This window comes from Engystomops pustulosus, chromosome 3, assembly GCF_040894005.1.
Source record: "Engystomops pustulosus chromosome 3, aEngPut4.maternal, whole genome shotgun sequence".
NCBI lineage: Eukaryota > Metazoa > Chordata > Amphibia > Anura > Leptodactylidae > Engystomops > Engystomops pustulosus.
Window position 1 is genome coordinate 189,148,786 of NC_092413.1, and position 14,847 is coordinate 189,163,632.

The following is a 14,847-nucleotide window of genomic DNA, read 5'->3' on the forward strand; positions in this document are numbered from 1 at the left end:
GATGAACAGCACCAATCTTCAATTTCTCCTGCTGAAAGTATGTCACCATTCAGACTAGCACCATCGCACTCTCATTCTCCTCCTTTATTGTATTGTAACTGGAAGAAAATATGCAGGCAGATGGTGTGGTACGTTCCAACAAGGTTAAAATTTATTCCAATTCATTATACTCACAAAAATCCAATAAAAATGCGCATATCACAAATTCACATAACGGGATGCTAGCTTTCTATCCGCCCGACCCAGGGTTTCGCCGGCAAGGCTTCTTCCGGGGCCCCTTGTTGGAACGTACCACACCATCTGCCTGCATATTTTCTTCCAGTTACAATATAATAAAGGAGAAGAATGAGAGTGCGATGGTGCTAGTCTGAATGGTGACATACTTTCAGCAGGAGAAATTGAAGATTGGTGCTGTTCATCGAAGTTTTAGAATCCTTGGAGCTCCGGTCATAGTGAAAATATTTTTCTCTATTTTGTGTAATATGTAATTAGTTGTTATTTAAAATTTAAACAGGACTTACACTTCAATGAAGAATTAAAATGCTATTTTAAATGCTTTCCATTGACTTTGTCCCAGTGGAGGAGATACAAGACAGAAGATGGACGCTGGTCACATGTCTACATGACATGTCCTGTATAAGTCCAGAAAGAAGATCCGCTACAGCTTACACCTATCCTCCAAGTTTTAATAGTGGTGCCCAAATGGGAAGTACGATCCGTCACCATGCACGGATGGACTGGCTGGACTCCAGGATATCCACACTGGCTTCGAATATAATGAGAATCATCCAGCACTGTGTTTAAAAGTTTCTCCATTTTATTCTTCAGATATTAAAAATAATTTCCATACAAGAAAAGGGCATAGCAGCTGATGCGTTTCGAGCAATCACATGGCTCTTAGTCGTAGCTTGACTGCGTCTGTCCTGTACCTGCCTGGTCAGGTCATGTGTTCATCACTATGTTTGGCCAGTGTTGTAATGAGATGCCATCTCAGTGGGTCAATGTACAGTGATGACAGTTACACACATTATGACTATGGTAACAGAGCAGGAAAATCTGTTACATCAACAGAGCCTGAGAGGGAGGAGCTGAGAACTGAGGGATCATGGGAGTAGTAGTGTCTTGTGGCATCTTGGAGATTACTCTTAGAGACCACTTTAGAAAGCCCATAAAATTTTGTGAATGATAACTGCAAACTATTTAAACTCCATTTTGTGAACAATGACATTAAGCCTTGTTGTATTTATTTATTTATTTATAGCATGATTGGTTTTTATATCAGAGGTTCTTATTCCCAGAATACCCCTTTAACAGTTATGTACAATTTTGATGAGGGAGAAAATACCAACCGTCACCAACAGGTTTTAACTCTTATATAAGTGGGCTGCATTACTCTTGGGTTACAGCTTCTATCCTGCTTTTTACTAAGATGAGAGAGTAACTAAGTCGTTTCCAGTTTTGTTATAGAGGTGGAAACACTGGACATTTTATTGAAACTCTGTATTTGATCATTCTTTTTTTAGCTGAGCTGTCCTAATGTTGTAAAAACAAATAATGTGTCTGTGTCAAAACCAAAGTCTATCATCACAGAGAAGGAGGTGGACAGGTCTTATTGTGAAACATTTCTGTACATAATAAAGAACAAGTCTTTTGTATTATCTTACACTGCATGGGACCCTCTTTATATTGTGCCAAGTAAGAAACAAAGAATCACTCCTCACTATATCTTTGCCTGTTAGGTGAACCCAGACGACTTTGACATGTTCATGTAATGTGACTGAGTGAATTAAAGATAACCAACCACTTAGAAAAACAAAAAACACCTAGAAATACTCACCTCTGCTCCTCTTCATCTTGATTCCAGCGCTGTCTTTGGCTAGTTTTGACAAGCCAGAATCAGCTAGAAAAGAAATGTATAATTAGTAGCAGGGATCGCAGCGACAAGATGTCCGGCGCTTTTGGCTGCTAATTATGCACACCCCGCACCTCCCTCTCCCATGCTCACGTGATGTCACCTTGCTCTCCCATGCTCCAAGCATGGGAAAGGGAAGTGTGGGGTGTGCATAATTAGCAGTCCATAGCACCGGACATCTTGTCCCCGCACCTCGTTCTGCTAATTATAAGTTTCTTTTATGATCCCGGCCTGACTAACGACAAGGGATCAAGATGAAGAGGAGCGGTGGTGAGTATTTGTAGGCTTTTTTTTTAGTGGTTAATTTCCTTTAATATGATCAAATAATTAAATCTGTATAACGTATATTCTCAAGTATAAGCCGAGTTTTTCAGCACAAGAAATGTGCTGAAAAACCGTAACTTGGCTTATACTCGAGTCAAGAAAAAACAAAAAGTGTACTCACCTTCCGACACAATATCAATTATCAATACATACTTCATAATATTTTAATACATATTACAATAGGCGTATACCAGACTTAGTCTTAACAATGGTATGTACTGAAAAGATATTAGTTTATTTTTCAATGTGTTGTTAGTTACACATTGCATCAGAAATGTTTAGTCATTCCTAAATATCCCCCCTTATGTTGACACAGGTGGGTTGCTAGATACTTTTTAAGGTTAAGATTGTAAACTAGTGTTTGCGCTGTTTCATGATACACTTTATGCAAAGACACCTTTGATTCCTTTGTAAGTTTGAAGGTCTGTTACCTAATGATGTCTTAAATGCTGACAAAGAATATCTTACTATTACTATAATTTATAGGTTAACCATATCATACTACAGGGGGGTGGCATGAAATATACTACAGGGGCTGCCAGGCTATATACTACAGGAGGCTGTCTGGCTATATACTACCGGAGGAAGGCTATATACTACATAGGCTTGCTGGCTATATACTTCAGGGGCTGGCAGGCTATATACTACAGGGGTTGGCAGGCTATATACTACAGGGGCTTGCTGGCTATATACTACAGGGGCTGGCAGGCTATATTCTAGAGGGGTTGGCAGGCTATATACTACAGGGGCTGACAGGCTATATACTACAGGGGTTGGCAGGCTATATACTACAGGGGCTTGCTGGCTATATACTACAGGGGCTGGCAGGCTATATTCTAGAGGGGTTGGCAGGCTATATTCTAGAGGGGCTGGCAGGCTATATACGAGAGGGGCTGGCAGGCTTTATACTACAGAATGCTTGCTGGCTATATACTTCAGGGGGGCTGTGACTAATGCATTTCCCACCCTTGACTTATACTCGAGTCAATAGGTTTTCCTAGTTTTTGGTGGTAAAATTAGGAGTCTCGGCAAATACTCGAGTATATACGGTATTTGAAATTCTAATTACAATTAAATGTTTTAAAATGCAGGTAATATTTATCCAATCACAGATAGTCCAACCCATTGGACCACCAATTATCAGGACGATCAGAGACTGAGTGTCCCATAAAGAATCTTGTACAGAATAGTTGTGAATTTATTGCATTTCATACACCTCTATGGGATAATTGATATCTCCTTAGATGGGTTTCAACATTGAAATGGCATCTTCATCAGGCCAGAAGTTATAGCCACTAAAAAGCAATAATATAACAAAAAATTATCTAAAAAATGAAATAAAGTCATTGAATGAATAAACAAATGGAAAACCTGATGTGTGAAGTATTTGTACATGTACTGTGTTATTATCTATATACACTCACCGGCCACTTTATTAGGTACACCTGTCCAACTGCTCGTTAACACTAAATTTCTAATCAGCCAATCACATGGCGGCAACTCAGTGCATTTAGGCATGTAGACACGGTCAAGGCAATCTCCTGCAGTTCAAACCGAGCATCAGTATGGGGAAGAAAGGTGATTTGAGTGCCTTTGAACGTGGCATGGTTGTTGGTGCCAGAAGGGCTGGTCTGAGTATTTCAGAAACTGCTGATCTACTGGGATTTTCACGCACAACCATCTCTAGGGTTTACAGAGAATGGTCCGAAAAAGAAAAAACATCCAGTGAGCGGAAGTCTGTGGGCGGAAATGCCTTGTTGATGCCAGAGGTCAGAGGAGAATGGGCAGACTGGTTCGAGCTGATAGAAAGGCAACAGTGACTCAAATCGCCACCCGTTACAACCAAGGTAGGCAGAAGAGCATCTCTGAACGCACAGTACGTCGAACTTTGAGGCAGATGGGCTACAGCAGTAGAAGACCACACCGGGTGCCACTCCTTTCAGCTAAGAACAGGAAACTGAGGCTACAATTTGCACAAGCTCATCGAAATTGGACAGTAGAAGATTGGAAAAACGTTGCCTGGTCTGATGAGTCTCAATTTCTGCTGCGACATTCGGATGGTATGGTCAGAATTTGGCGTCAACAACATTAAAGCATGGATCCATCCTGCCTTGTATCAACGGTTCAGGCTGGTGGTGGTGGTGTCATGGTGTGGGGAATATTTTCTTGGCACTCTTTGGGCCCCTTGGTACCAATTGAGCATCGTTGCAACGCCACAGCCTACCTGAGTATTGTTGCTGACCATGTCCATCCCTTTATGACCACAATGTACCCAACATCTGATGGCTACTTTCAGCAGGATAATGCGCCATGTCATAAAGCTGGAATCATCTCAGACTGGTTTCGTGAACATGACAATGAGTTCACTGTACTCAAATGGCCTCCACAGTCACCAGATCTCAATCCAATAGAGCATCTTTGGGATGTGGTGGAACGGGAGATTCGCATCATGGATGTGCAGCCGACAAATCTGCTGCAACTGTGTGATGCCATCATGTCAATATGGACCAAAATCTCTGAGGAATGCTTCCAGCACCTTGTTGAATCTATGCCACGAAGAATTGAGGCAGTTCTGAAGGCAAAAGGGGGTCCAACCCGTTACTAGCATGGTGTACCTCATAAAGTGGCCGGTGAGTGTACATATAATGGAAAAATATAAAATGTTCATTATAAAAGGTTAAAAACATTTCCAAGATACCAGTTTATGACAGGTTTTTAAAAAATTTTTTACCCTATAAACCTTTTCTTCATCATAGATTGTAAGCTCCTGCGAGCAGGGCCCTCACTCCTATTGTTTAAATCATGGATTATTTTAATACTCTATAATGTTAGCATATTTTCAAATGAAAACTAGTAGTTAACCCCTTCCCGCTGTAATAGTACGCCGGTGGAAGGTCAGATGCAGGTACATGGGCTGAGCCCTCTCCATAGCCGGTAAGTCTTACAGCAAACATTTACCGGTAACACTCGTGATCGGTGCTAGCACTGATCGCGAGTGTTATCCCGTCCATCATCCCAGCAAAGCCGCCACTGGCTTCAAAAAGATGGCGGCACATGGGCGCCGCCATCTTGGTGAAGATTGTCGCTCCCCGTGATGCTTTTCCTCACCATTTTCACTGCATTTGGAATTTCTTTCCTGCTTCCCAGTACACGACATGTAATATTACATACCATCACTATGAAGTGCAATTTATTATGCAGAAAACAAGCCCTCACAGAGCTCTTTACGTGTAGTAATAAAAAAGTTATAGATTATTGATAGCAGGGACTGAAAAATGGAAATGCAAAAAACAAAAAAGGGCCAGGTCGTTAAGGGGTTAAAGGGCATCTAGCATCATATTTATTGATTGTAGAGGTCCCAAACTTACAGAAGACAGATGATGGCTTTGCTTTTTTTTTATATCCAGGCACATCAGCATTAAAAAACACTTTATAAAAATATTCAAATGAGTCGCCGGAGTCGCGAGCTGGTCTGCCCACTGATCCTGACATCTGCCTACCCTGCCCTGAAAGTAGGGAAGGCAGATGTCACATGCAGGGGGCGGCATATGGTGAAATGGTTGAATTGTAGCCTCAACGGGGCCCAATCTGTACAGTGATTGAGACTGGATGTTTCCATTCAGGTTCGGCCCACAAGACCCGCACATATTGCCAAATCGGCATCAGACCGGCTGTTCGTCGATCACTTCTGCTCATCTCTTGACCTCATCTCTTGACCTCTAACTTGACCTCAATGGACAAGCTAGACATTGAACCTTCCGTGCATTAGTGTCAATTTGCCCCTGAGTGTCTAAACTAGTGGAAACTAAGTAAATCTTAGCTGAATTGCAGCGATGGAATGACTAGGAGCATGTAAAGGATGCATGATTCATCAGCTAAACATTCTCTTCTGTTAAGTAAATCTATGATAATGTTACATAAAACTAAAAAACCTGCTTCTGTGCCAAAAACAAGAGTCTATTAAAATAATGGAGAAGAAGGTGAACAGGTCTTATTGGGAAACCTTTGTGTAAATAATACAAGGTCACCTGATCAGTTCACTCAGCCGTCCTCTTCTCCTATAAAACTAGGAAACAACCAATAACAGCGGTCAAGCTGCAGCACTGCACAGGACCTTCTTCATATGGTCCCCTGTAAGAAATGAGGATGACTCCGGCTTTCCAAGTCTTACTATATCTCTGCCTGTTAGGTAAGCAAACACACATTCATACTTGTGAGTTAAATATGAGTTAAATATCAGTGTTACAGCAAAGTGTCTGAATACTTATGACCATGTGGTATTTAAATTATTCTAGATATTTCTAGTTTTCTAGTTTTTTCTGTCAAGATGGGTGCAGAGTGAGTATTAATGAGCAATTGGCTGCAGTGAAACAAAGAGTGAAACATTTAAAGGAGTCTGAATACTTTCCGTACCCACTGTATATTTTCTACGATCCCTAAGCCCAAATTACTGCCCAAATTCTAAAATCTGTCTTCTTCAGAGCCTATAATGTTTTTCTTTCCAAACTTTTCTTTAACTTTTTATTCCTGATCTAAAAATGTCCTCTTGCACTGTGGGGACCTTATGTTATGAAGAAGATTTATCCAACAAGTTTTGTTGGATAATTAAAACTAAATTATCAAGCTCTCAAAATTTTTTTTTATCCCTGTGAAATTTTGGGTTGTTATGGGAACAAGGACTACCATTAAAGCTTCATTGCAGACACCTTTTATAACTCTTACAGTTGATCACTGCAGCCACAGCATTTAATAATTGGCATCCAGAGGTCTGTCTGTAACTAGGAGTTGTCTGTAAGTTTCCTTAAGTATAAATATAACAATATAAATCTTCTAAGGTTTAGTTACTTTTCAAAGCTATTTATCTCCAATGTCTGTGCCAAGACGTTCCTCTGTCCGCGGATGGCAGATTAGGTGGCGTTAATTCCTGTTTGTATTTTCTGTGTGTGAACTGTAGCTTAGGTATCTGCAGGGTTTGCATTTTTTGAGTTGCTTTATGCTTTATGCACTTCAGTGCTGTCCAGCTAAGGGTTACTAGTCTGATGGGCAGCTGATGGAGTCTGGTGCAGGAGACAGGTCCAGGATCTTCTTTATATACCTGCCCAGTCCCAGCAGATCCTGCGGGCTATATTTCATATCTCAGCTTGTATCCTGCTTGTGCCATTTCTGTTCTATTGCTATCTCTGATTATTTGATCTCGGTTATTGTACTCTTGACTATCCCTCTTGGATCCTGCGTCTGTACTGTACCTGCTATCTTGTTGTGACCCGGACCTCTGACCTCGTTTCTGTGATGTTTGTTTGTCAGTTTTGCTTTGTGTCTGCACTGCGGCTTAGGGAGTGACTGTCCTTGTGGTTGTCCCATATCACCTTGTACTGGAGGCAAGTAGGTAGGTGATAGCTTTGGGGGGCTCAGTTTAGGGCTCACTGTCCAGTTTGTCCTTCCATGTGCTCCAAGCCAACCCCACCTTGCACATACGGTACAATAGCTAATAGATTGTAACATTAATGACACCTATTGTTCTTTGTCAATATTTTTGTTTAAACAATTTAAATCTTATTTAACAAGGTAAATGTATAGACATTAATATTCTAAAAATCAGTATTCTTAGAGTTTTTCTAACACACATGCACACATACATTTTTACATTTCCGAGATGTTTTATTTACAATTTCTTGACACTTATAAAAAGGCTTGTATTTATTTAATAAAAAATGGTTATCTATACCGTTTACTTTAATGATAATTTCTAATCTTAATTGTCCAGGGCTGAGCTTTGCAGCACCCAAATCCAGAAATGTACGTTGGTGTGTGACATCAGATGCTGAAAACAAAGAGTGCAATGATCTGGCGAGCTCTTGCTTGGTCAGCGATATTCAACTCATATGTGTGAAAAAAACCAGCACTGAGAACTGTATAAAAGCTATCACTGTAAGTACACCCCCCGTTCATTGTAATTAATAAACACAGACTTAAAGGGGATCTCTACTATGGACCATGCCTACTACCCCAACATTGAGCAGCTCCTTGGGTTTGTGTATGGGCGCCTCATTGAACAGAGCTGGAAGCAGATGGCTCTGTGCACTGTGTAGTGGTCATGCACCATTACTGAGGTTCTGTTCCAATTGAAATTAATTCAATTCAACGTGGCACATTTACTTACCTGGTCCAGTCGAGATCCCACGGCGCGTTGTCCGACAAGGATTGGGGTCTGCCAGCATTCACTAAGGTCCTGCACCCGTTATACAGCAGGTGTCGCTGCTGCGCCGAGGTCTGCCGGAGTTCACCTTCTTCTTCCCGATACATGTAAGTGCTTGATCTTGCGACACAAATCGCTCTTTAAATCCTGCGGTTTTTCCGACGGATTGTCCGATGCCACGCCCCCCGCTTTCTTTCGCGTGAAAGCCGGCGCATGGAAATATTCGGGAAACCTGACGAAAGTGCGGCGTTCGGACCCTTAGTAAATGAGCCCCATTGTGTGTGCTAAATAGGGTATAGCATTATCCAGAGAGCTAGACATGTTCTTTTAAATTTTGGGAAAGGTCTCATGACAGTATAGCGCCAAAACTTTAGATACTGCAGCTGTGAGTTGCTGGATTCCCCCATGTTGTGGGTTGTTGTAATCAGCCTATTGATGACAAATCCTTCTAAACTTTTACTATCAATAATAAACCTATTCTCTTTCAGCATGGAGAAGCAGATGCAATGTCTCTACATGGTAAAGATCTTTATGAAGCTTCTATGAATCCTTATACCCTGAAGCCCATCCTGACTGAAAGTTATCATTTGCAGAAAAGTGAGTGCTGGCGCCACTTATGTTGGTACGGTAAATACCTGATGTATCCAGCCTACCCTTACATATCAGATGCATTTCCTAGAAAACCACAAAGCATTATTAAAAAGTTAATTATATTGTCAAGGCGGGCAAAAAAGTTCAGTAATTTGGAAAGGGAATTTGGGCTGAGGAGATTTGTTTGAGAACATGTGTAATAATAATAATAATATTAATAATAATTCTTTTATTTATATAGTGCACACAGATTACACATCTCTACACAGAACTTGCCAAATTGGTCCCTGTCCTCAATGGGGCTCATAATCTAATCAACCTTCCAATATGATTTTTTGGAGTGTGGGAGTAAACCGGAGGACCCGGAGGAAACCCACTCGAACATGGGGAGAGCCAATAAACTCTTTGCAGATGTGGACCCCAGCGCTGCAGGGCTGTAGTGTTAACCACTGAGCCAACGTGCTGCCCTATATCTCTAAATCTGAAATTCTGCACAAACAAACCCCATGAAGTAGCTTGTAGCATACCTTAAAAGTCTTCATTCAATGTGTTTATATATGTTATTGGTGCCACTGTTTCACCAAAAAGCAGTTCTATTCACTTCCTTTATTAAAGTCAATGAGGAGGAGTTGCTCTGCTATACAGTCAAACTACCCCGACTCCTTTTTATCCTTCACGCTCTTAACCCGACCCCTACTCAACTACATCATCCGCTTCTGTTCCTGAGGTCTTCTGTTCCATATATGCCATCACAGTGTACCGGGATCGCTCATCAGCTAACCCGTCCGATACTGAGCACATGCACACTGGAGCATGGACCTTATGAGTGCTACCACTGTGTGCACTGTGATGGCGCATGCATGTTGTGTCTATGAAGGCGGTCAAGGATGTGTAGGCTGGTTTCGAGCTCACAGGTACACTGTACATGCACAAAAATTTAAGCACCAGAGGAGGATGACGTTGTTGAGTAAAGGGCTGGAGTAGTAGAGAACAAGAGGAGGTGGGGAAGCTTGACTCTATGGTGGACCTACGCCTCCTTTTTGATTTTATCAAGGGGGTGAATATAACTGCAATAGTGGCACCTGTGTGAGGTTTTCGGGTGGTATGGTTGGTAACAGATTCTCTTTAACCATATTAAGCTAAAAACTGATAAAGCTTCCATTTTTAAAGTTGTCAATTTAGTGAACCAAGGCCCTTGTCATAAAGAGCGTCAGCGATTGCTTGAAGGAGGACGACCAGTACTAGGAGCTTTCGAGCCAACATGTGATGAAAAGGGAAACTATATTCCAAAGCAATGTCATGCCAGCACCGGATACTGCTGGTGTGTTACTGAAGAAGGTAAAGAGATTGAAGGAACAAAAACTCCCCGGGGACAACCACCTCCAACCTGTGAACAAGAAAGTACGTCACTTTTTTCGCTTTTAGTTTGTATAATAGTTTGAGAATATTCTATTATGTGACATTTATATTACATGGGATACTTTATGTTCAATGAATTTCTTGGTGATATAACTGATCCCAAAAAAAACAAAAAAAAAAACAAAACTGAAAGTACAGAAAGTACAAATGAAAAAAATCAAAAGACAGTAAAAAAAAATTTATTTTGCAATATTCTGTCCTGTGGTGTCTATATGTGGCCATTCACCCATATTCCAAATGAGGTACAGAATTGTTCCTCAAGTTAATGGGGATGTGATCCAGCGCTAACCATAATCAACTTTTATTATTTATTATAAAGGCTACAAAATGTTTCTTACTGTTTGTTGTGTTCTAAATAGAAATTACCCCTTGCTTGAAGCATCGACAGAGTGTGCTGGGAGGAAATAAGCCTAAAATAGGGGCATTTGCACCAAAATGTGATGAAAAGGGTAACTACGTTCCAAAGCAGTGCCATGGCAGCACCGGATTCTGTTGGTGTGTGAATGCAAACGGAGAAGAGATAGAGGGTACCAGAGCACGACATCAACCAGGCGCAAGTCCCCTAACATGTGAAGATACAGGTATAAGTCTATTTATTAATAGGAGTTGTGACTGCAGTCTATATATAACAAAAAAAGGATGCAACAAAGAAGATACAATATAATCAATAAGAACAACAAGGTAGAAAAACAGTTGCTTACATAGACTAAGCCTACACCCAAATAACCAAAAATATCTAGTATTTTATTATTATTATGCATAGCATACTGGAAGTCCCCCACAATAGTAGGTCAGCACTTCCCAACAATCTTCTATTCTACATAAGACAAGTCCAAAGCCCTAAAAAGACAATTAACCCCTTTCTGACCAGCCCTTAAGAGGCTTTACTGACCCGAGCATTTCTAACAAATTTTGATACTTTTTGGTTTAAGGGCCATAAATTTCTTTTTTGTCCAAAATCTTAAACATTGTTGGTTCATTTTTTTGTGACAAATAGGAATAGTTTTAAATAAAATATTAGGTACCGTAACCTTTTTTTTAATTTTTAGGTTTTTTTTTGGGGGGGGGGGGGGTTAAAGTTAGAAAAGCTGGAGAAAAAAATATGTTTTCGTTATGTATAGTATATATATTTCAGTTTTGCTAATTAATTAAAAATGATAATTATAGATTAATTCCCTAGGTCGATTTGATTGTATAATGTATGTATAGTCAAACAGAGCGACTATGGGGAGGTTTATTATAGTGTAGTGAGGTTTTTTTTTAATTTTATGTTTATTTTTGAAAATTTATTAATGAGATGTGTATTTTAACTTTATATGACCCCCCCATGAGGGGGACCACTGGCGGAGCCTTCCACTTTTTTTTATTTATTTTTTTTACAATTTTTTTTTCTGTTTTTCACCTATAACTGAGGCATCTGTAGGCGCCCCAGTTACAGGTCGATTGAGACCCGCAGCTCTGATTAACCCCTTTAGACCTAGCCATCACATGACTGTAGGGTCTGTAGACCTGGCGGCAGTCCCGGCTCTTCACCTCACTACACCGCACTAATTTAGCACAATGCAGAGAGAAGTGGGGAAGGAAGAAGCAGTAAACAACTTTTCCCTTCCCCCTAGGGTCCCCGGTCCTGCTCCCATGTTTAGTGCAGGAGATGAAGGAAACTGCAGCAACCTCCTTTGACTTGGGACACGCACCTGCTGGCGTCTTTCGGCAGTGGGCGGTCGGGGACAAGTTAATATGTAGTAAAAAAACAAAAACAACAAAAATATGATAAAAGATAAAGACAAATATAAATAAAGATGAATGGGATAATTACGATAATTTGCCCTATGCAGAACCACCTATAGAATCAATAAACATATAAAATGAACGGCTAATATAAAGTTATATATAAAACTGAATGCACCACTAAAGCTTTATGCACATTAGACATTAGTCCAAATAAGTATTGAAGATCAGCCGAGGTTTATTACCATGTATGGTTTCTTCAGGAATTGCTTGTGCCTAGGTGTATTCTCATTTTTAAGTTGTCACTTTAGCAAACCAAGGCCCTTGTCATAAGGCACGGCAGCGATTGCTTGAAGGAGGACGACCAGTACTAGGAGCTTTTGAGCCAACATGTGATGAAAAGGGAAACTATATTCCAAAGCAATGTCATGCCAGCACCGGATACTGCTGGTGTGTTACTGAAGAAGGTAAAGAGATTGAAGGAACAAAAACTCCCCGGGGACAACCACCTCCGGTCTGTGGAAGTAAGTCACACTTCTCTATTTTGTATAATAGGTTCAGGTTGATGTACGAATATTCTACCTTAAAGGACATCTGCTATCAGCCTGACTGATGGTAAATGTGTAGCACTTTAAGGCTCGCGGAGTGAAGCGGGTCTTGGATGTGGTCGTATTAAGTGCAGGAACGGCATCATTAACTAGAAAAAGAGTTTTTAAAAATATGTAAATTAGCTGGAGGCTCTTAAGGCTGAAATCACCTGAGCGTCTCTTGGCATCGCTGTCTTTTCATTTATTCATGCCCAACCACCAAGTCCTGCCTTGTCCTGCCCGGTGATGTCAGAGGTCCAGGGCTTGGAGAGTGCGGGCGTGAGCTCTCTTCTAGCTCTTCTGGAGGGACCAGTTGGGAATATGATAGTCTATGGTATAAATTAAAAGACGATAATGCCGAGAAGTGCTTGGGTGTCCTCAGCCAGAGCGCCTCCAGCCAATTTACATGTTTTTAAAAACTCTTTTCCTAGTTAATGATGATGTTCCTGCACTTCCTATCACCCAAACCTTGATGGTAAATGTACTGCTGTTAAGTTTGAAAATGTTATTACATGACCATTCACCTACTTGCAATGTGCATGTGAAGCTGCCCGCCAACACCTGCAGAAAAGCAAGGCTGGGACTGAAATCACAGCATACTCAAGAGTTGGATAGGAGAGTGACGTATACACAAAAGGGTGGTATTTTCCTTCCAGAATGGCTGTATGAAAGCAGATGAAGCTTGACTGACTGCATGGTTGAGCACTCAACCTTTGACTTTATGAGGGAGGTTAAATAGGTTTTAAAGTATACCCACCATGAGGAATCTATCTATTAATATACATCTGATAGTAGGTTTCTACTAACATCCTAAGCCCTAAACTACCTTTTGCTAGTTCTTTAACACTTTCTAACATGGACTACACTTTCTCTAACCAATATGCTCATTTTTGGCAGAGGCTACTGGGGTGGGGAAAAATCTCTACGGGCTTTGGGAGCAAAGCCTTCTCCATGCCCCAGTAGCCTTTGCTGTCCCTCCCACCTGCGCGTCCTCAACATGCTCCTTCTCACCTACAGCTTTTTAAAGTTCTTCATATGAGCAGTAGCTCCTTGCTTATAGCCGCCAGCACTATAGGGGTTACTGGGGTTACTAGAGGGGCACTTAAAGTGGTGGTGAGAATGAGCGTGCAAAGGAACTCCGAGGACATGCAGGTAGGAGGGGTAGCAGAGGCTACTGGGTAGTGAAGTAGCCCTTGATCCCACAGCTCGGAGAGATTGATCAGGTGTAGATCAGGTTAGAAAGTTTTATTTATTAGGCGCAAGATAGTTTAGGGCATAGCATGTTAGTAGACACCTAGGTAGATTCCTGAAGGTAGGTTTCCTTTAAAAAAATGTAAAAGGAACTGGATACAATTAAAGTGTAGAAGAAGGTACTACTGGGGGTATGGGGGAAGGGAGTCAGGTGACATTTTCCCTTTCATTTTACACCAATGAGGAAAACCCAGAAATACAGGTGGCTTGGAGATGAGACTGGTGGATACTCTGAATTTTACAAATTCTCCAATTAACCTGGGTCATATGGTGGTGGTTGTGACAACTAGCCACTATGTACAGCATCAAAAATGTTGAGGCAGACTAAGAAAAATACATATACAAAGATCTGGATCTTTCTCCACTGTTGTAAAAGCTACAGGATACCACATTTACTTATCTTTAGTCTACAGCCGTTTAAAGATAGTGGGGCACAATTACTAAGGGTCCGCGGACCGCATATCCGTTGGGTTTTCCGACTATTTCCGATTTGCACCGCATTTAACAAGGGTTTTTGGAGCACGTGATCGTTTTCAACACAAATCAGGGGGGGGGGGGCGTGGCCGTCGGACATCCCAACTGATTCGGACATGCACTCACATACATCGGGAAAAAGATAGTGAACTCTGTCGGACCTGAGCAGGGAAGCGACACATGCAGGATATCGGGCACATGATCTTGGTGAATCGCGCCGGACTTCATCGTCGTCATCGGGATTGCGACAGGACTGGTAAGTAAATGTGTCCCATACCGTCATTGTAATGCATTTGTATCATTTAGTTAGTTAACAAAAATGTATCAGAAATATAAATAAATTAAGATCTATTTTTAGTAAACAC

At 41.1% G+C, this 14,847-nt stretch overlaps 1 protein-coding gene across 1 annotated transcript in view; it reads left to right on the forward strand.

Moving 5' to 3' along the window:
• The first annotated feature begins 6,267 nt into the window (after window positions 1-6,267).
• LOC140122894 (saxiphilin-like) overlaps window positions 6,268-14,847 on the forward strand; it is a 45,596-nt gene continuing 37,016 nt past the window's right edge. The window contains exons 1-5 of the mRNA XM_072144136.1: window positions 6,268-6,425; window positions 8,001-8,164; window positions 8,921-9,029; window positions 10,194-10,424; window positions 10,802-11,023. Of these exons, the coding sequence (XP_072000237.1) occupies window positions 6,377-6,425; window positions 8,001-8,164; window positions 8,921-9,029; window positions 10,194-10,424; window positions 10,802-11,023 (775 nt within the window). The 5' untranslated portion in view covers window positions 6,268-6,376. The remainder of the gene's footprint in view (window positions 6,426-8,000; window positions 8,165-8,920; window positions 9,030-10,193; window positions 10,425-10,801; window positions 11,024-14,847) is intronic.